The 22486-nt window shown below is 43.5% G+C and overlaps 1 protein-coding gene across 1 annotated transcript in view; it reads right to left on the bottom strand.

Moving 5' to 3' along the window:
• GRK3 (G protein-coupled receptor kinase 3) overlaps nt 1-22486 on the bottom strand; it is a 70340-nt gene that overhangs the window by 23938 nt on the left and 23916 nt on the right. Inside the window, exons 3-9 of the mRNA XM_035565801.2 lie at nt 13576-13649; nt 10340-10441; nt 9078-9152; nt 7385-7446; nt 6208-6259; nt 5524-5615; nt 2634-2733 (exon numbers count right to left, since the gene is read on the bottom strand). Of these exons, the coding sequence (XP_035421694.1) occupies nt 2634-2733; nt 5524-5615; nt 6208-6259; nt 7385-7446; nt 9078-9152; nt 10340-10441; nt 13576-13649 (557 nt within the window). The remainder of the gene's footprint in view (nt 1-2633; nt 2734-5523; nt 5616-6207; nt 6260-7384; nt 7447-9077; nt 9153-10339; nt 10442-13575; nt 13650-22486) is intronic.

The raw sequence follows: 22486 nt of genomic DNA, 5'->3' as shown, positions 1-22486 counted from the left end.
TGTTCAAGAAGTAGTTGTCAACGCCAAAATCTTAGGTGGGTTAACAAAAATGATTACACAGACGTATGTGTAATCTGCACAGCTGCTATTATGTATTTTGCAAAGACATCTGGATTCCCAGTTACGTGACTAATTGTGCTAAAATGAACTTCCCAGTTCCCCGGCTGCTCTGGGCAGCGCTAACTCCTGCCACTGGGGAAGGCGGGCGCCACGCGAACCCGACGGCTTGCGCTTGGGAGCGGAATGAATCATCTTCTTCTACCGTTTTCATAACTATTTAATTCTGCAAATCCAAAATGCTAGAGCATTTCTTGCAAGGGCAGGTGTATCTAATCTGAATTGATGGCATTTTGTATAAAATCTCTTTTCAAGCTCTCTTTCTGAGAATGTAAAAGAAGTCACTAACGAGCTGATGATGCTTACCAGAACAACAAGCTGCTTGTCTTGCTTTTCTGTTGCTAAATGCCTTGCTAGGCGCTCTCCTATCAGCAAACGAGCTCCACCATTATCAGCCTCGCAAACCATTTTCTTTGTGAATCGTTAGACATGGAAATTTACATTCGGTACTGGAGCAACAGAGTCACTAATTGAAGTAAGATGATTATTATTAATTTGCCTAGATTTCTTCTCTAGTCTCCACCACAGAATTCCTTCCACCCCACTGGCTCTCAGGGCTGCCAACGCCTCTGTTCAAGCTGCAATTTATCCCTGGTGACAAAGGTTAACTGGGCTAAAAAAAGTCAGACTGATAAACCCAGCGCAGCTCTTACGAAATTGTTCCAATGCTTAATTTCAGAGATAAAAGAACAAATAAATACTCTCCAGTCCTTCTTCTGTCTCCATTCTCATACAAAATGTAAATGCCATTCTATGTGGAAGGAAATGCCTTTTAATGTCAGTGCACGCCTGCCCTTCTCCAGAGCAAGGCCGAGGCAGGGGAGGAGGTTCTAATGTGGGACACGTGAACAACCACCTCGTCCTTCTTTCGGAGCTTTGCAGTGAGGAAAAAGCTAACCTCACGATGACACCTTGATGTGTACCTTCCCTAATTTCTGTTTTAGGATGTGCTGTACCAGAGTGTTTCTAACAGTAGAGGAAAATTATCTGACGAGTGGCAAGAAAAGTTCAGAAGCTAACCTTCTAGGGACAAAAATGCCATGAGCTCTCCTGTCAGCCTGCACCACAAAGGACCTCAGGTGCCTACCGCAGGCTGAGAAGCACCAAGTGGTGTCAGATTCACAGTGCTTTTACTTGACAATAATAGGGCACTGTTTAGCAACTAGGATTCTGTATTGATATGCAAACCCAGAAAAACAAGACTCCATTTTTCAAAGCCAGGTCTGCAGAAGACCAGGGCCACCAGACCAGCGCTCCCTCTGCAGCCACCAGCAATGGGGGCGCAGGCCCAGGCTCCTGCTGGGGAAGGCACCTGCAGGCCCCATGAGACCCATGGGTTCCCTCAACTTCACAGGACCCCAAGGATGCCGAGCATGCACTTAAAGGTGGACATAAAGGACAACATCAAACTAAGTACATCACAAGTGAGATTTCAAAAAAAAAAAGGAATCAGCATTTACTAATCCTTTGGATAATGCAGAACCCAAATCAGGATTTATATAATCTCCACAAGATACCGATCGTGTCTCTGTGAGTAAAGCAGAATGTTTTCTCTCTGCTGTCTCGTAAACCAAATCCTCCTGCACTGCAGACACTATGCCAATTGCACACCTGTTGTCCAACAAGTCTAGAACAAAATCACACGCAATTCCTTCTCGTGCTTCAACTAGGCTGGGAAAAGGGGATGTGTTTACATTAAGCTGCAAACCGAACGCTGAATTTGTACACCACAATAGTTATGAGGAAAATTAACCTTTTTACCAACTTCACATGTAACCATGGTGATACGAGCTGATTTCAAGTTTTGTTTAATGAGGCCGGTGTACTCAGAAGGCTCTGGCACTTCAAAGCGTGCTCCGAAGCTGTGTGAGCACGTGTCTGAGCACACTGCTGAACTCTTCTGCGGGCAGCGAGGTGCAGTCTGCTGAAACTACAGCCAGTGGGGCTGCTTTTTATGCACACTAGTAACACAATTTTAAATAGACTTGTATGCTAGATGGGCAGACTTACTTTTTACATCTTGATAGCTACTTGGCTGAAGTAGATAAAAACAAAACGGGCAAACTGGGTAAGATAACATCGGAGACACAGGAAAAGGAGGAAGAACTTGTAACCGAAGTTTTTTTTTGTGAAATAGCATCTCGTGTTCTACAAAAGTATTATCTAACTACAGCAGAAAAGGAAATCTTATTTACAGACAGAATAATGTTTTGGAAAAGTTTCAAATATAAATACTTGCAAAAGGAATGTTAATACATTCAGAAAACTAAGTGATAGAGAGAGAAATGGGAACCTCCTCAAGCCTTCTTCACCTGAGATGCTCATTTCTGTAAGCACCCAGTGAGGAACACAAGCTTGCTCTTTCATCCTTACTTCAGACACATTGCTAGAATCATTGGGAAGGTTTCCGGGGGGAGGTTAACTTTTGCATGTCACAAAGCTGAATTGATGAAATATGCTTTATACATAACAGTTTTAATATCATATGCAAAAAAATAAGAATAATGAGTACTTACTCCTGTACTGACAAGAGACAGCATAATTCTTTCATTTAAGGCTAATGTTTCTCCTTGCTTCATCTTGATTCTCTTCTTATCTAAACATTTCATTGCATACCTGAAAATATTAACCATTCAGAAAAAGCACCAAAAAAAAATTCCTCCTATACTCAGTATTATTCACTAGCAATTATGCAATGCTTATTTTAAGTATCCTGCAAGCAGGCTCTTTAAACACTTCAGCATGGTACTAAGAACACATCATTACATGGCTAAACAAAAAAAGCTCCAAAATCTCACAGAATTAAAACATTTTCAACAGAAGCCTCCTCACAGACAAATGTGCTCTGACAAATAGTTCTGTGTCCAAATAACCACAGTGATATAGGAATTACATATGAAATACCCATTTTTCAATACCTACAAGCAAGGATTTGCAGCATGAATTAAGTAACAGAGACCCTATCGCAGTTCTATTTAATTCTTATACTTTAAACTTTACCAGGAAAGCAGTATCTTGAGTACACACTGAGTTTTTTATATGTTTATGTTTTTAAAGCATGTTTTCTACTCCCAAAAATGTTAGACATAAGAAAGCAAGCTTTTTAATCTTCTCCTACAATCTATTACACAAGAAATGCAATTTTGCTCAAAAACCAATGTTACCTTAACAACTGTCAAACAAGAGTAGGATGCAATACAGTCTGTGGGTATTTTTTCAAAACGTTAGGTGAACCTACTATCAGCCAACAGCAGAGAAGGACAGGTATGTTCCTCCACGGAACAGTTCTAGACATGGGCAGCCACGGATTTTTAGGGCAGGGCCATTCATTTTAAAATAAGCTCAGGAGAATACCATGTTGCAGCACTGCATCAGTGCTACCAACTGCCTATGCTGTGACAGCTCTGCTCAGAACCAGGGCCTCGTATCACCTTCGCTCTGCACTTCGCCACCAGCGCTCCCAAAAAAGCCACATCAGTACTTGCCATGCATGTGTTGTGAGTGGGGAAGAGTGAGAGTGAGCGTACTGGAATCTGGAGTTTCTAAAACAGGGAATTTATTCACAGCACGTGCTCTTGCTGAGAAGTCAGTAGACGAGGACTATAAATAACATTTCACACGCTACCCTTTACTTAGCTTCGACGTCACTGCTCCAAGTGAATGACTGGGGCCATTTCAGGCTGATTGAAATCAAGTATCTCATTCTTCTATCAAGTTACATGCTCACAAAGCACTGCTGTCCCTCTCCCTTTGGACTGCTTTCTGAATTGTATCTCTGGCCCCTATCTACATGTCCTTGAAGGAGGTGATGTGAAAGAAGCCTCAGGTGTATCTTTGTGGGTTAGTGAAACACCGATGGCATTTACCTTGGAGGGGTGGCTTCCCAAGCTCCTTGCAGGCAGTAAGTGCAGCAGAGGCAGCCATCTAGAGTGGACGGGATCTGGATTAGGGATGGGTAAACAGGTTTGGATTAAGAAAGAACTAAACCAAACCTCTACCCAGAAACCTAATCTAAGGTTTCACTTCAGATTTGAAAAAGGTTGGCTTTCCCACATTTCACTTTCCTTTACCCTATTTATACCTGAGAAAAACTGTCCTTTGCTTCCCCTGCTAGTCCCAAGTTTTATCCACCTCCTGCTATAGCAAAACTTGGCATGAAAATGGCTGGGAACCTGAGAACTACCTCTTCAGGGTGGATGCCTACTCAGTGTGGCTCAAGCTGAATAAGATGTTTATTTTTGTACATCGACAAATTAATGAATTGTACATGGACCAAAAAAAAAAAAAGTACCAAAGCAAGAATAAAGACAGTATTGTTAGTAGTAGTATTAATATAAATACTTGAGAGGTCACTGCAAAAATACTGAGCGTGACAGCAACATTAAGATGTCCTCCACTGGTTAATAGCTCAGAATTTTATTATTACCAAGGATGCTAAGCACACACAATTGCCAGTGAAGCCAGCTGTAACTGCAGAGATTTGGTGCTTCAAACATACCATGCTTATGTAGAATAGAAACGTGTAAGGATGGTCCCTGGACTAAAATTGTTAGGAGAAGAGCAAGATGAAAGAAAAAAAAAAACACATCAAGAACAATTTGTTAAATCAATGCCCAGATGTTCAGAACAGGACTTAATAGGACAATAATGTCTAGAAATTGAAATCTGTTGATAAGGAAAAGTGTGTGAATGGTAAGACCAGAAAAAGAAAAAAATTAAACACAGAGTTGATCTTGGAGTTCCCACCAAGAGCTCTATTAAACAAAATCCAACACTGGAACTATGTTCTTCCAAATGTAATCAAGCATCACTGCTTTTGCCAGTGAAACATGCGCTCATCAGAGCAGAAACTTATGCAATTACACAGATCTAAAGTACCATATTCAGTCCCTGCCCAGACATGACCCTACAGACTGATCGACACTGAGGTCATATTCCTATGTCATCCTCTAACACTATGTTAGCACCAACGAGGTGATAGGATTTGCTGCGAGAACAGCAACCTTCAGCAGATGAGAGATAACAACTCACACAGTCACCACGGTTTCCACAAAAATATCATTCAGCACTGTTAGGCTCTGATCCAGGAAATCATTTAAGCACATACTTAATTTTAAACACATGTGCAGTCTCCATTAATTTTGACAAGACCATTTAAATGAAGGACATGCTTAAGAACTCCACCAGACCGAAGCCCTGCTGCATGGCACATAACAGGATCAAATATCAAACAAAGCTTAAAGATGATCCAGAAATCTGAACCTCTTGGGATAAAATTTAATTAGGAGGAAATATACAGTAACTCGACACTGCTTTGCAGTGATTTTGTAAGAAATGACTGGAAGGATTTCCTTACATAGTTCAGAGTTTACAGCTATCTTTAAAATAAAGTGTGTATGTACTCACATTTTTCCAGTGTCTGCTTTTCTGCAACCATACACTTCACCAAATCCCCCTCTTCCAATTATTCTATGTACACTAAAATCATTCATGGTCAGCTGTAAGCAGGGGAGGAAAAAAAGAAAAAAAAACAGACCAGTTTTTCAGTAAGAGGCTTAACTATAGATATTTATATTGCATTTATTGTTTTGGGAAAAGGAGCTCTATTGTTTTTATTTCAACATACTTGCAAGCAATACTGTGTGGAGTACAACAAACAGTAAGGCAAATGAGACTGCTCTTGCTTAAGACTGACAGTCTTATAATGAAGCCTGCAGAAGAGGATGGCTATTCTTACACGGTTGTATAAGAGCAGTGTATAGGGACAAAAGCAGAGGCTGAGGTAAGGCATGCTGGTGACAATGCTGGAGCTGTGGGAAACAGGAGACTGGTGGCGTGGTGCTGTGAAGAAGCAATTCAAGCAGTTCAGCTTCTTCCAGCTATTATAAAAATCATAAAGCTATTAACCAAGACAGGCAGGAGGGTTGTCCAGAAAGGAACTGTGAGGACTACACATCTAAGAATAGAACAGCAGATCAGTAACATTCACTGTACTTCTTGATAAGGCCTTTTAAGAAGCAGTATTCAAAACTGATCGTTTTCTTTCTTATATCTGCCTTTGACAAGATAAATATACGTGTAAGTACTTACATGAATATTTAGCTCCACATTTTTCCATTGACAGAATCTAGTAAACTTGTCACTGTAGAAAAAAAAAGGTTTAAAAGTTAGAAAAAGTCAGTACTCTGATACTGAAAATAAAATTTGCGATTACCTATGTTGTGATCTTTACCAAATGACAGCCTTCCTTTTTAAGGACTGCAATCCTACCCCCACCAAAAAGAGGCAGTACAGATTTAATACTTCACATCCTTATAAGAGAAAGCTATCAGGTAAGATCATTGCTGTAATTGGAAATGCTCAGTACGTTATACATCTCTCCTTCAGCATGTTTTTAATTTTTTAAAAACGAACAAACTAACTTTGGAACTTACAAACAATCGAATTACATAAAGAGACAGATAATTATAGGAATTGGACCTAACAAACATTTAAATTATATAAAGACAAAGATAATTATAAGAAAACAGAGGCAGCTCCATTTATGTTAATGAACCTTTATATACTTTGAGGAATGTTTTAAACCCATATTTATCTTAAAATGGGGGGAAAAAAATCCCACAAGGTGTCACCAAAAATAGTTTCCTATTCCTACATAAATAATTAAGTCTTTATTTTCAAAGTAAGAAATAATAGTTCCATGGAGACATTTTTACAGTTACTTCCATTTGACTGCAGAAGACCACCACATCATTTTACACAGTGTATTTGGCTGCAGTTGGATGAGAGCTGAACTCTACAGACCCTGCACACACACTCAGTTCCACCAGCGTTAGAGGGCTGTTCGGCTGACCAAGGTCTATGCCTCTTTTCCTTACCAGACTTTTTCTGCCTAACTGCAAGGTGCTCCAGCACCAAACAGAAATACTGGGTCTTTCGGTCACACACAAGAGATGGCTACTCCTGAGATCGTCCCACAACAACATAGTTCTGTGCTTTTAAAACTTTAAGCTCAAACTGCAATCCATTATTACTGCTACACAGAGCAACAGAATTATCTACGAATAAAATTTTGCCACTGATACATCCTGACATTAATCTTGATATACAACAAACCTAGTCATCTGCAAAGCCTACTGATAATACACTAAGTAACCAGTACATGAAGGTTACTAAACATTTTTAGCCTTATTTTACAGCAATACTCAAGGGACCTGACTGCCTGCTACAGTAGGTAGAAAGTTCACATAATAGGTCACATTCATACCTTTCCATGAATTTTTGAAATATTTTTCCTCGGAGGCTATCACAAATTTCTTCTATATATGGCTAAAAAGGATTAAGAAACACATTTAATATTTAAGTAGACAACAAGCTGATTATGCAACCCTACCCAATACACACAATTCACATGCCAAGTTTTGAGAACCTCTGAAGTTCACAAGCCAATGTCTAGCTTGCAAAATCTGCAGTGACTCTAATTCTATACGCTACTAAGAGTTCTTCCACACTGTACATCAGCCCTTTGTAACTACAGCATTTACTCTGTTTGCCTTGAATAAGGCTAAGTGAAGCATTTAAGCTTCATTTAGCTTTCCAAGTCTGAGCAGGTGCTCTGAAGTCAAACACAAAATATTTTCATGAGCTAGAAAACCTTAAACATTTCCCTTGTGGGGAGCTGTATGAACCCTTTGTACAGCACGTAGCTATTGACAACAATTTCTACAAAGCAGTCACAGTACAGTTCTTCTCTTAGGTATTTGAACAGAACACCTGGTCACTCCTGTGCAGCCTGTGCTTCCCAGAGCTGCTGCCACACTTCATCTTTCTGGTGCTTCTCTCCTCTCAGACCTTAGAAAGAAGTCAGCACCTTCAGTTCACAAGTGACTTTTTCTAAGGAGAAATACTTTCTCTTAAGGCGTGATGGCATGCAGTGATCTCAAATCCCAACCCAATTAGCAGTGAGAGATAACTCCTGCAATGTAGTTATCAATTTGTCAGTTCACCTAATTGCAACATTAAAAACAGTTCACTGAGCAGTAAGAAAAATCAGGCAGGGGCAATCTGCACATTTTTGCAATATATAAGAATACTTAGGATCTACATCAAAGAAATTGAAGCTTATATGCATCCCATGATTGATGAGGTTCATTATCTGCACAAACAAACTGGTTTAATGCAACTAACTATAAAAGTTAGCAGAAATCTGAACTTCCTGTTTTGTACCAATCTGTATTAGAGCTGCAACAATTAAAAAAAAAATCACTTCTCATTTCTTCATTTTCTAAAGTAAATAAAATCATAAAACGTGAATAATTTTGCAAATAAGCCAGGATAGCATTTCTTCTTGTACACAAAAGAGGATATGCAAATCTTATACTCTCTTAACAATTCAGAATTTTAGGAATATTTTTTTAAAAGCACCAAAATTTTAATGGTAGAGAAACTCCTGTTTTAAAAGGTAACTTTTGATAGGATTTTGTATTGTGGAAAGACCAAAACAAGCAAGTTAGTACGAATGCTTAATTCCTCACTTTAATCAACTATGAATAAATATATCTTTAAATCAAAGAAACAGGAAAAATGTTTTCAAAGATTTTACATTACTGTAACATTAAGGCAAATTCTCCACTATACAGTCTGGTTTATGCTAACAAAAGTGTATCTTCCTGATGTAAAGTGATTTACTCTAAAACATTTAATGGCTTAAAATTACAGAAATTTGAAAACTATTCTGTTCATACACCAAGGTATAGTAAGCTTTCATAACTGTGCTTACAAATGTTTTAGATACAAAGAAGAGTAATTTATAATTTTTATTCAACATAGCGAAACGTACTAGTATCACTATTACACAGAATATTTACCAGTACCATTTTATTGTCTTCTTAAGTATTATGCACAAAGTCACTTACTGTCAAATAAGTGAAGAAAACTTCAACAGACTGTCTTAACCTCACCTGAAAAAGGCTGGCTGGCACTTGTTTCTTGGATAAATGTGTTTGTACATGATCTACAGCTTGTTTCGAGAAAGGCTTTTGGAAAAAGAAAAACAAAGATTATCAACACAGTTGGAAATGTTTCATTTACGGTTTACAGCACTGTTTGTTTAACCATATGAAAAGATAAATATACATAATTTAGAATGAATGTAATATAGCTTCTCTGAAGTGTATTATTGTAAAACTTGCAAAATGATGCAGGAAAACAATGATTCTAAAGCTGGAAGGCAGGAGTGGGGAAGATGAGAAGAAAGGAGAAGAGAAAAGGCTAAATGATGCTATTTTGACAAATCCATTAAAAAAGAAAAAAAACAAATACAGGGACAGTTCTAGATAAAAGAGATGAGGTGGACTTTTCACTACTACAGAGACAAAAATGCATGCTTAACAACAGTACTGCTTAAACCCTTCATCCAAAGAAACCACGCGACTAGAGTAACACACACTGCAAATTTGTCTTTTAGATAAGAGCAAGTCGAAGTGTTAAATACAGCTCAGTGGGCCAAGGCTTCAGCTGGAGGAAATGCATGCTTTCATTGACTCTGTCAAAGCTGGATCTGTCACAACACAGCCCCATGTCTTTAACTTGCCATATTGCAGCTAAAAAGTGCATTGTCTCTAGTTCAGCGTGAAAGACTGCTTATCAAACAAATTCAAAGAGAAAAAGCTCTTGTGTGATCGGTTTTAGACACAATATAAAACTTTGCTCTGAGCTTTCAGGGATATCGGAGATCAACAGCTCCACTGCTCTGCAGAGCCTCGCAGCTCACATTTCTTCGAGCTTTGGGGGGCACAGGGATGTTGTGGGTTGGGAGGGACAGGTTAATGCACGCTAAGTGCGCATACACACACACACCTACACCCACAAACTGTCTGCACTCATTTTACCATATTTTACAATAGAGGTTTAGTTTAAAGAAATACAAATCTCCAACTAGTTCCTTTGTGTACCACCAAGGTTAAGCAAACTTGGTGGCACACACCACCACTTTACACTTCATTGCTGAAAAAAAAACAACGAAAACCCACGCTGAATTCAGCCAAACCCAGATCCACGGGCTTCAAACTGAAATCCACAGCATTACTAGCACCTGCAGAAACAATCCATTCTGCAGCAGTTTTAATTGTTTTCTGAATGAACTAGCAGTTATTTTGCATTTTCATTGCTGTCAAGCTACTCCAGCCAGGCAAACGGCAGTGTGAAATTTGGGGATACGCACATGTGAACAGGACAGGAGCTCTTTCATGATGTAAGTGTCGTAAATCTGCCGACTTCTGGTCAAACGCTCATCCTCAGAATCCAGTTTCTCATATTCTTTTATCTGCAATACCAGAGAGAAGGAGCCATCAGATGAGCACATTTTTAATGCTTTTCGCTCATTTGGTAAAAACAGGACTTTGCTTTGGCTGAAGTTTTATTTCACTTTATTGTCTTCTTAGGTGAAACTCATAAGGAAAAGCCACGCGCAATACCATAGTTACGAGTGACGTTAGATTTCCCTCCTAATTCTTTTTTTTTATGCAAGGAAACTCATTTGCCTAAAACTCCCACGAAGCTCTGTGTTCTCCACCTGAGAAGGGCCGTGCTGCAGCAGTGAGTTCCCCCCGCTTAGTGTTTGCCCCGCACGCCCCTGCGCAGCTGGGCCGAGCAGACACAGCAGCACCACCGCAGGTCTTCTTCCCACTGCTCAGCTCGCGGATGGAGGGCACTGGCCTTGCCCTGTAACACTCGGGAGCGTTGACCCTTTCTCAGATTATTTCGCTCGATGCTCTGAATGTCCACCGCAGAGCAGGACGAGCCCTTCCCAGCTGCGCCCTGCTCCAGGTGCCCACGGCACGCTCGGTGCCGATGTCCGAGAGCAGACAAAGTGTGCTTCAGGGCCTCCCGCAGCTCAGCCACGGGTTGCACCTGAACCCTGCGTGTGGTGAGAAAGATGACTTCACAACATACACCAGGATTCTGCAGGTGTGACGAGCACTCAGCGCGCCCGTGGGAAGCAGCAGCGGTCCCACGGGGCCAGCTCGCAGAGTAAGGCGGCTGGGACACCGTCACGCTCCCCGGTGCCAGGGTTTCCTAGGGTCAGTAAGGATTTAAAAAAAGTGTTCTGCCTCCATTTCACAATAAACATTTGTTGTTGTTGTTGTTGTTCTATCATTCAGAAGCTGCTCCACTTACAGGATGAGCTCTTGAACAGGTCTCCACGTGACAAACTCAGAGCGATCTATCTTTGAAGGTGGAACACCGTAATTAAGCCAGTATTTTTCCAGCTGTAGTCCTCTTGTTTGCTGACAACGATAAGCCAACAGTTCTACCACAATTCGCCATCTGTGACTACTTCCCCCTTGGGATCGTTTTATAATTAAAATGATTCAAAACATCTTTGCCAAAGAAATGTTTTTTTTTTTTAATTAATGCAGCGCCTCAAAATAATTAAAAGTACCGGAGAAACCCTGATGCATTTCATGTGAACGCAACCTGCTGCCCTCCAGAATTCAGCTTTAAGCCAACGGCACCTAACGGCACCTAACGGCACCCCGCGGCCACGCTGACGCCGTCAGGTTTCACAAGCACAAGCTGCCTCTGCTCGCTGCAGCTCCCTCGGCATCTCTCAACCCAGAGGTACCGCACAGTGCCATCGCGGATTTCAGCGCCTCCCCAGTGAACTTCAGCTCACCTTCAAAAAGCATCTGACAAAGTATCTTCTGAAATCAGAACGTGTTAGTTTTCAAGCACCTTGAAGCCCTTTTTTTTTTTCGTTTTCTTTGAAACCGATCTGGATGAATCACTCATCCACTTAAATGCCTGATCGTGACTTAAGCTGCAGTAATGTGAAATCCCTGGAGTACGGAGCCCTTCTCCATCAAGTGATTTTTAATGTAGCAATGTACTCAAATTATTTTACATGTAATAAATGCAGTAAGTAAATCAAATATATTAAAAAAAAAAAGCTTCTGAATCCAGTATGTCACAGTAGAAAACACAATGAACCTCTCTTTAAATATCTTTAATGGGATTTTTCTAAAAGTGCATGACAAAGCATTTAAAATCTTTTTAGGCAACACTTTGCTAATAACCTAAAAATACAATTTCAAATTGTTTCAGAGATAAAGAGGTAGCTAAAAATATCTTGCTAAACAATCTGTTACAACTTGCCTTTTTGATTACTTATGACAGTGATACCTTCAGCGTATAAAAAGATGGAAACGAAGGAAAAAAAAAATCCCCCTTTACTGAAAGCAAGTATCTAATTTGAGTGGGGGAACAGCGTATCGCTAAGGATTTATCTCCAAACTGATACCAGCTTACCCTATTTTGTGCTGTTAGCCCACTAGCAAGAGGTATTTTAAACTCATCAGCTTGATAGTAATCCAGACAAAAGGTTATCTCAGGCAGCACTTCTAATTAATACGGAGCGATACAGGCTGTATTTCAACAGCGCGCGTGCGTGTGTTAACCAGGACCAGCACCTGCGATAGGATTAGCGACAGCCCTGCGCTGCGCGTGCCACAGAGCCAGCGGGGCGGGAATGGGGCGGGAGGACTCCACTGGTGCCCTGCGCGCCCCCCGAGAGGTGCCACGAGCCCTCCCCGTGCCCTGCTGCAGCACCGCCTCCGGCACTCGCGCCTGCCTCGGGCACCCGGCAGGTCGCTCCTCGGAGGTGCCCTCTCCCACCTGCAGGACTCGACAGGGCGTTTGTGCTGCCAGGAGGATGCCCAAGAAACGCCAGGAGCTAGCACCAGCCCCCTCGAGCAATGCCACGGGCAGCTGTAGTTTGCTGTCTTTTCTAGGCACCAAAGGATGCCAGAAGAAGGCGTGAAGCACCTGAGAGTGCACTCCAGTCCCGTTGCCTTCTCTACAAGCCCCGGAAGCCTCTCAAAATCGGCTCCAGACAGCAGGGCATCATCCTCCATCCGGAGAGATGCTACGAAGAAAGAGGCACCCTGTGGCTGGGCATGGGGAAGGCTTTGGTAGGTCCAGTCCGACTGCACCGATTCTGCTCTAAAAACTCGAGCAGTAGCTCTTAAAACGCCTTGCTAACTTGTGTTTAATAAAAAGACAAAGTTGCAGAATATGCAGATAAAACCACTGCCGGAAGTTAAGCAATTTTTTCCTGCAAATACTCCATTTTCTGAATCTTGACTATTTGCCCAATAAGAAGACAAAAAAATCACCTGCACCACTCTCGTAACATAAGCTGGACATATCAAGTGGATGCAATAGTTAGCTTACTACTTGTAAGTCTCTTGTACTTGCTTAGAATGATAGTTCTGCTCCTTTCCCAGTGTTACCATACACGACATTGTCTCTTGCAAATCGACCATCCCACCGTAAAGCTGGAACAGCCCAGCGCACGGTGCGGCCTCGTGTGCCCCTCCTGCCCTGCGAGCAGCGGGACGGCTCCCGCAGCCTCCCTGCCTCCCTCCCAGCCCCGCAACTCAGCCAAAGGCAGCTTACCTCTTCGTAAAACTTCAGCTGAGGGACAGCTTCATCGATTTCATTCATGCAATAGTCTTTAAAAAGCAAAAATCCTGAAAAAAAAAAAAGTGTTTGGTTTTTTTTTTTCCCCGAGAAAAATGTAACATTACCATGAAAACCTGTAAAAAAGGATATAGAAAATCTCTGGTAACTTGATGGACTGTATATACCCGTGTAAATATCCCTAATTGCCACAGCTCAGGGATATTAATTATCAAGCGAGTCTACAGCACTCTGAACAGAAAAGGATCGTAAAACTCTCTCGTCTCCCAGAGGTATATTAAGCACATTCCAATTTCCACCTGCTGAGGACTTTATGAGATGTTTACATAACGCACGGAAATATTCCATTCCTCTTCACCCGTCAGATCCTGGAGGTTTTTTTCAGAGCAAAACCCGGTATTATCCATGGCGGCTTTTTTGTTTGTTTGTTTTTAACTAGAATCACCTACTTTAGTGATAAAAACCAGCTACTTTTCCATTCTCGTTTTACAATTGCTGGTTAACATTACCGCTAATGGATTTTACAGCACAGTAAGTTACATCGGCACCTTTATAGCTCCTTCGCAAGGACTTCAACGCACGACCTCTGCAGCCTGCTGATGAATACTTTCCATTATGAGCATTTTAAGCCCTGTCCCCTGGAAGCACTGCCCTTCCGCTCGCCGAGGGGTATCTGCTGCCCCTGCTCTCCTCCTTCTACTGCAGATGGGCGCCGCTGTCACCGCTGCCTGCGTGGGGTATCTGCGAGCCCCCTGGAGCTGTAACTGCGCGCGCTTTCAGCCCGTTTCAGCAGGCAATACCTTCCCTTATTTAGCACTACTGCGTGCTCACTCAAGTCGCACCCAACTTTTGGAGGTAAGGCCATAAAGCTGCCAGCCGGAGCACCAGGCAGCAGCAGGATGCGACCGGGGCCGGGCTGGGTGCTGCCGGCCACATCCTGCTGCCCACGCCGAGACGCTGTGGGTGCCCACAGCCCACCGTGTCTCCGCAGGACCCGCGGCTTTCCACCCACGCTGCGCACCCCTAGGGGCTCCCGGCCAGCACCCGAAGGACCCCGAGGACCAGGTTCGCTGCGAGCAGCCCTTCTGTTCCCGAAGGCAGGCTTAACACGGTTAGCTCAGGTTCAGGTTCAGCAAAGTGCCGTTTTATTCCAAGGTATCTTCCAAGCCCCCTGTCTAAACCGGCTGTTTCAAAAGCATTAGCGAACAGAACCACTTCAGTAAACTTCAAATCAAGATATAAAACACCCTTTCCCACTTACAGAGTTATACCCAACAGATTTATTTATTTTTTTTAATTAAACATCGTTGTAATTTAAACTTATGGCAAAATTATCCTACCAAAAAAGTAGCACATCATTGTGTGGTCAGCTAAGGAATACTACAGCCACCTACAAAACCTCGCGTTTTCCACAGCGTACCATCTTTTAAAAAAAACAGAGCCCACTTCAGCACTATGCAGCAGCTCTGCTGCAGCACACAGGAGGGCATTTAAGGGCCAGCCACAAACATCGTGTCCTTTCTTTCCACTCACTACCATCTGATGCTGTCAGAGACCCGAGTAAAACAAGTAACAAACTACTCAGAAGCATCAGTCACAGAGGACAAAGAAGCAACACTGATCAGGCAAACAAAAGGTCTAATTTATGCATAATTAAAAGATTTATCGGCTTCTTGGTAGCCCCTCTAGCTATACGTGGATCCCAAGTTAAATTTCCTATTAGCAGAGCTTCTTTTCCTGGGGACCCCTTGATAATTAGATACCAAACAAGGGATTATGGCCAGACAACTCCAATCCTCGTTTAGCTGATTAGGATGATATTTTGAAGATCATACAAACTGGGTTTTCTTCTCTAAATACGGAAAGAAATCCAATTAAGAGATTCCCTTATAAGATTTTGCAAACTTTCTAATTGCTCCCACCAAAAAGAATCATTCTTGAAATATTTTATAAACAATTGAGTACTTCCAAAAAACAAAACCAAACCAGTCTGCTATTCCCTGCCAGCCATTTGCAATGACAGTGCCTGTTTTGTTTGCTTGCTTTCAGCGCCTGTCTCGTTGCTCTTTGGCTGGCAGGGCTCTCAATGAGGCTGTCCTCCGCCACGCCGCAGCCGGGCAGGCAGCGAGCCGCACGTCCCAGCGAGCCGCCCCGCTGCAGCAGGGCACCAGTGCCCGCGGAGTCCCAGAGCATCCCCGCCGCCCGTCTGGAAACCAAGCACACCCCGACCCGCTCGTCGCCAGAGAATGACACGTTCTGCCCTGAAACGCGCGCACGTTGTTCTCGCTAGAGAGCACAAATTTTCTGGCATCCCATTGTCTGCACGGGAAACGTGGCATAGACGCGATCTGGTGCGAATCCGAGAAGAGAAACTGTGTATTTCTGGAGCACGCAACGGTGCCACTTATGGACCTAAACCTAACTCATTAACTCTTATTTTACACATGATCGAAACATAAGCAGCACAGAGCACAATAGTGCTGAATAGACTGAACTTTTATTTGGACAACGAACCAAAGAAGATTACAGTCGGGTAATTAAGAGGCTGAAGAGTGGCACAAACAGCAATGAATGCAGTGAAAGAAAAATCCCTGGCGTGTTCCCAGCTACTGGCTCCTTACCAAACAAACCCACAAACAAAATAAACCCACAAAGACAACTGTGGGAGGGGTGTGAAAATATAGCAACACAAATTTTCAACAATGCCATTCCAAACATTTTGGCCCTGTTCAATAGGACAGGGAACAAGGAACAATAACAGGCTTACGCTGGCCGCATTAGACAGACCTCTTCTCACTAAGACATTTATTTTTTTTAATTGCACTGCTACGTTAAAAAAAAAAAAAAAGAGACATCCAAAACAAGAAGTTACAAACTTTTATAGATCGTTAATGTATCAGCTACTCACCATTACCTTTTGAGGAAAAATAAGTAAATTCATTGCCAGTAAAGAAGCACTGTTTGATAACAGCTAGGTTGACATAAAAATAGATCTTTCTTCCTTTCAAGAACCCATCGACTGGGAGCATTTACACACACACATATTAAGGCACACAGTACACACAGATGCACATGCACGTTACACAGTCACTAAGAAGTATTTGCCAAGACACACTTCTCATTAAGCAAGGAATGCCGAATGTCACCACGCACGAGTGGCGAGCCCAAACCCCGAGCCTTTCTTTGGGGGCCATCAGACAGCAGCAGAACAGGCGCTGCGTCACAGAACCATGTCCCTTCAAAGAAAGGTTGCTGTTTTTTGGAAGATCTGCTGTAACCAAACCAGGAGGAGGATCGGGTACCGTAAGCTTGTGACACGCTCAGCTGCGTAGCTGTGGAGGCAGCTGGAGGAGACGAACCCACGGGATGGGATGGGAGGTCAGCAGAAAACTTCATTTCCAGGGATAACGGGTCAGAGGCTGACGGTTAGGCACAAAGAAGGATCCGGAGACTGCAAAAGACAGACCTGACCCTTATGGAAACCTTGTGGAGCCTGGAGGACAGGGATATTAAGGAAAAGTCTCCGGGGAAGCCTAGAAGCAAACAGATTGCCAAGCCAGGAGAGCAATTTGTACTGATAGAGAAAAAAAGAATCCGAACCTGCACCACCCAGTCATGAGCACTGCTCAGAGGAATCTGAACCTCCAAATGTTATACAGAATTCAGCAGACTGTGGCTAAATTCTTCATGGAAGAAGCCCTATTCCCCGATTTCTATCACTTCTGAACAACCGACCTTAAAATAGAAACTCTTTCATGGCATGACTTCAAACGCAAATGTGCTCCTCCTGCCTGTCCCCACAGCCCCGCTCCGCGTCCTCCCGCTGTCCCGAGCCCAGGCAACCCCAATGACAGCTGCACGCTCAACACTACCAGCATTTCTGCTTCTCCTCCCATTATATCCGTGGATTCTGCACTTCCACTGCAGCATAAAGGATACCTATCTCTTCTTTCACTGATGTTCTGAGATTGAGTGAAAAATTATTAGCCAGAAACCGTCGCTCTCAGATAATAGCAAAACTAATTGACAGAAGCAGCACTGAATAAGTGACAGTAGTTCTAAGAAGTTCACGCAGAACTGACGAAAAGCACAATAAGCACAGTTAACTACACACGTAAAAATAAGAACAGAAAGCAGGAATTAAAAAAATGATAGCGTTAAGTAACAGATAAAAGGAACCAGCAATTACTTATGAAATAAAGATGTTGACAGCTTTTGGCTTTAAAGATTTCTTCTATACTATATAATTTCTGCAACAACCAGATCGCTAGTAGTAAAGGAAAAATAAATATATTTTTAAAAGCTTTTTCTGGTAACACCGAGGTGATGGATGAAATCAGTAACACAGACGTGAGAACGAGGCAGCACCCAGCTCCCACCCAGCTCCAGGCATCTGCCTTCCCAGGCTCCGGACAGCAATTTTTTCACATTTTCTTCTTGCGGACGATCCTGTACAGCTAAGCGTGCCAGACGCCGTTATCTGCAGTAAATCTGGTAACAGGCAAGACGTCTTTCAGGAAGGGATAAGGACGGCTCCTGAGGTTTGCAGCTCGGCGTTGGCTCGCGAACCTTGCACTGTGAAGCTGCAACATAGCCCTCTCCTCTACAGTTTTAATAGGGAAATGCTGCCCTCTCGGCTGGTAGGGGTTAAAGCTGCCCTCCGGTGTTACACGGTTGCTTGTAGTTTTCCTGCCCCGCTATCACTGCTACTAAAGCAGGGTGCACTGGTACATCCCGTGGGCACCGGGATGGCCGTGGCGCTCGCAGCGAGGGCGGCAGCGCCAGCAAAGGGCTGCTCTGCCCGAGGGCTCGTTCCAGCTTCTGCCGTTTGCCACGGTCTAAAGGTCACCTCTGCATCCCTGATCTTCACCAGAATGTCAATTAATTGAGAGCACAGAATAATAAGATTAATGAGGAACTCTGTAATAAAGCAGCCTTGGAAAAAACTACTTATCTAATCCTAGCTGGAATTTCATTAGCATCTGATTCAAATACCCTTTTAACAGGAGTAAACAAAAATCTTATTAAAACAAACAGAAGTGACTAGGTAGGACAGCGGGGCTAAAAATAGGTACATTTAGCCCTGATGTAAGTATTCACAACGCCACTGACTGCAAGGAAGCTGCATCTATTTGCAGCGGACCTGAACGTGGTCCAAAGCGCTGATGTAGACTCTTTCTAGTAAGCAAACTTGCAAATTAGAAAACAAAAATACCGAGCTGTTCCCAAATCCTAGCTAAACGTGCTGTGTATAAATACAGCATAATGAAAAACAAACGGGCAGTGACACGTGCACCGCGCTCGGCAAGGGCTCGCTGCCCGCCGGCTCCCAGCCCTGGCAGGAGCAGCTCCCACCCAAGCCTTCTCGACAGCCTCCCGGGGAGCACACACGGCCGCTCTCTTCTTTGCGGCGTGCAACATGCAGGTTTGTCCCCAGTTTGGGGCACTTAACAAAGGTCCCTCCCTTGAGTCCCTCCGAGACCCCTCCTGATCATTGTCGTTTGGCTGAATTTGCACAGCAGACCCAAGGAGCCAGAGGAAGGTGACCAGAGGGCCAGAGCCCCGCGACATGACTGCCAAGGGCACCCAGCGCAGGGCAGCATGCAGTAACGGCGAAACCCAACTAACGCAGCAAAAGTGTTGCATGTTTATTTGTTTTGTAACCACCTGAAATCGCCTTCAGCTGGCAGCAGGTCCCTGTTACGCCCCAAGGCCACGATGCGGACCCGCCGGGTAAGAGCCGTGCTCCAGCCGCTGCCCAGCACCACGCCAGGCCCTCCTGCTGGCAATCACCAGCTCGTCCTTTAGCCCCGGGTGGACTTTTCAGTTTGTCTCAAATAATGCAACCAGCCCACCATCAGTTCCAGCACCAGATCTGGGTTTCAGACACAGAAAGTTAGGGACAGGGGTCTATTATCAAAGCACACAAAAACAGTGACTCGAACCAGCCCGCAGTTGTTACAGAAGATCCAGTCAAGTTCAAAATCTTGTTCTGTGTGGTACCTGCGCTCAGTTGCCATAGCACAGGATAATTAAGACCACCTAAAAGCTCCAGAATTGAGACAACCAACGATTTCCTTGTTCAGGAACAAAGAGGCTTGCTACTACCCAGGAAAACTCATCTGCGTAGGAATCACAGCTTTGGCTAGGTACAAAGCCACAAAAAAATCTCACAGCCCAGAAGGCACCACAGATTTCTCTACTATTCTTTCCAATTATGAGCTATTTGCCTTTAACCTGTTTTTTCTATTAGAGCCTAGTGTACATTCACTTTTCATTAAAAATAATAGATCATAAATTAAAACATAACTCCGCATAAAAAGCAGGGTAAAAGAACAAATTATATTTTACAAGACAGCACTTGCATACAATGGTGACGAGCACAGAACAATTTTCCTAGAACAGAAGCTAACCGAGCTGAAATTAGTCTGCAAGTTGCCAGGTAGCTTGTTTAATAACTTCAAAAATCATTATACAAAAATAAATTTTGCCTAAAAAGTTTCAAGTGTCTCTAAAGACTATCCTTACTTCTGGGCATGTTTTCCAATGGCCTTAAATCCTGCTTGAGTTCAGCACCGCCTTGCTATCCCTCCAGCACGCCCATTTCAGACACTGAGGAGTATTCCCAGGCTGTCAAACCTCTGTCAATATTGGCTTACAAGGTAGAGGCTCTTGAAGCGCTAATACAGCAACTTATTGGGAGCATTCAGTTCTTATTCTGCTTCAACCCCAGCAGAGCAGGTCGGAGCGCAGCACTCGAGGTGGATTGCAGAATCTGCGTTTCAAATGAGGCCGCCGCAGACTGCCTTCGCCTCCTGGCAGCAGCCCCGAGCTCAGCACTTCCAAAGGGCAGGACCAGCAGCTGTCAGGATGTCAAGTGGTGGCACGCCAATTCAAATGATAAAAGGGATTTTAAGGAAAAGGGGAAGATGCTTTATTTTTAACACACAGATGTAAAATCATTCTAAAAAACTGATGTCTATGCTTCACTCGCTGCAATTGCCTCTGATCTTTGCCTCAATTAAAGAAAAAAAAGGCACACATCATCTTGGTAAGAGCTTTGTGAAATGCACCTCTGAATTTTTGAGCATACAAAAGATCACTTTTCAAAGCCAAGAAAAGAACAGAATGGGCAGAACCTACCTCTGAGCCACATTTAGTACATCTGTTTCATGCTCCGGTCTCCCCAGCACACAGAATCCCAGCTGACAAAAGGAGACCGACACATACATTGGAAGTGGGGTATCAAAGGCATTGAACACATCAGAGGTGGGGGACAAAATATGGCTGCACGTAACAACAAGTGTCTCTATAAGACTGCAAACTAATATCCCTAAGCAAAGATATGTAAAAACATTCTGATTTTTAACAGGACCATGAAATACAGCATTGAAGCATTTCGTTTCAAGCAGTCAGTTGTTACAAAGACCGTGCTTCAATTCCTTTACTAGAGCTCATCAAGAAACAGAGGACTTGAGTTTTGTTCTTTTTTCACTTGTAAATATAAGAAACTCCCACCACTTTCACAAGTATGTGGTATTATCAGCTACCAGCAAGCTATTAGCAGGCTAACAAGTATTAGCGGCTTTAAAATGTCGTGGTTGTTGTTATTTATCAGTTCCTTCCCCACATCACAAGAATACTCAGTCCCTGTGAAGGACGTGACAGCTATTTTCTTGATCAATATTTTTCCGTGATACAACTTTTAACCATGCTGTAGGCAATGCAAGTCAATAGCCCCTTGCTACCGAAAAGCACACCGCTTCTTCTGAAGCGTCCTAAGCCATGCCCCGATCGCCGCTGTGAATTATTTAACACACAAAGCAGGCTGGGGGTGGGCTTCTGCTTCTGAGAAGGGGCCTACACAGGTGGGGTTCTTCTTGAGGGAGGGGTGATCATTTAATGAAGACATGGAATAACCGTAGCATAAAATAATACGGAACAACAAGAGCAAAAGGGTTTTGTCCGGTCTCGGGTGCCAGTGTTCCCCTTAGCAAGCCCTGTTCAGGACCTTAACCACTGTAAAGCACCCAACTGTTCCACAACAACATGTAGGAGGACTTACACCGTGGCTGATATCAAAACACCAAACCAGTGGTATTTAGTTAGTAAATACAGACAGCGCTTAGTGAGGTAAGGAGGAGCAAAGCCACTGAAACAACAGTGACAGGGCGCAGATGACTCCTGCATGAATTTCAGAGCCTTCCTCGGCTTCGCCCCGTGCACTCGGAGAGAAGAAAGCTGCTGAGAGCTGGGGGGCCAGAAACAGATGGCTCTCCTTCTCTGCAGACCTTCCCCTTCGAATCAAAGAAGTTATTGACAGAAGCACCTAGAAACGTTCAGAAGCGCTCCGTGCGTGTCTGACCCCAGCTACCCAGCACCCAGACAGGCGTGCATCGCAGAGCAGGGTATTTCGGCGGCACTGGCTGGACATAACGCTGTCAGTGGAAACGGGCCAGGAAACAGAGAAGCAACTACCCTATAAGGTTACTGTGCTGCTCCCCTCCAGCCTGAGGATTCGGAGGTCCGGCGGTGCTCATTACTCACCCCTGACACTGCACCAGTGACGTCCTGCAGCAAGAACCTCGCAGCTCTGGACGAATTCCCTGGGGGCTGCAAGCTGTACTACACACCGTTCTTTTATAGGGCAGATATTCGTATGGAACCATGAAAGCATTTGAAAGGCTTACAGCAAATACCTGTGTCTGTTCCCTGATCCGCAAATGAATTCCTAAGGCAACCGATGGCCACAGCTCTCCTGTGTGTCTGCTCTGCAACTTTCTGACTGCTGTAACTCTTAAAACCACTGCTGAAAGTTAGAAAACTTAACAGCCTCAGTAATTTATATTCTACTTACTGTACTCTTGGTACCCGAGCTTTTCTCCCC

The sequence above is a fragment of the Cygnus atratus genome, chromosome 17, assembly GCF_013377495.2.
Source record: "Cygnus atratus isolate AKBS03 ecotype Queensland, Australia chromosome 17, CAtr_DNAZoo_HiC_assembly, whole genome shotgun sequence".
Lineage (NCBI taxonomy): Eukaryota > Metazoa > Chordata > Aves > Anseriformes > Anatidae > Cygnus > Cygnus atratus.
This window is presented reverse-complemented; position numbering and strand designations above follow the sequence as displayed.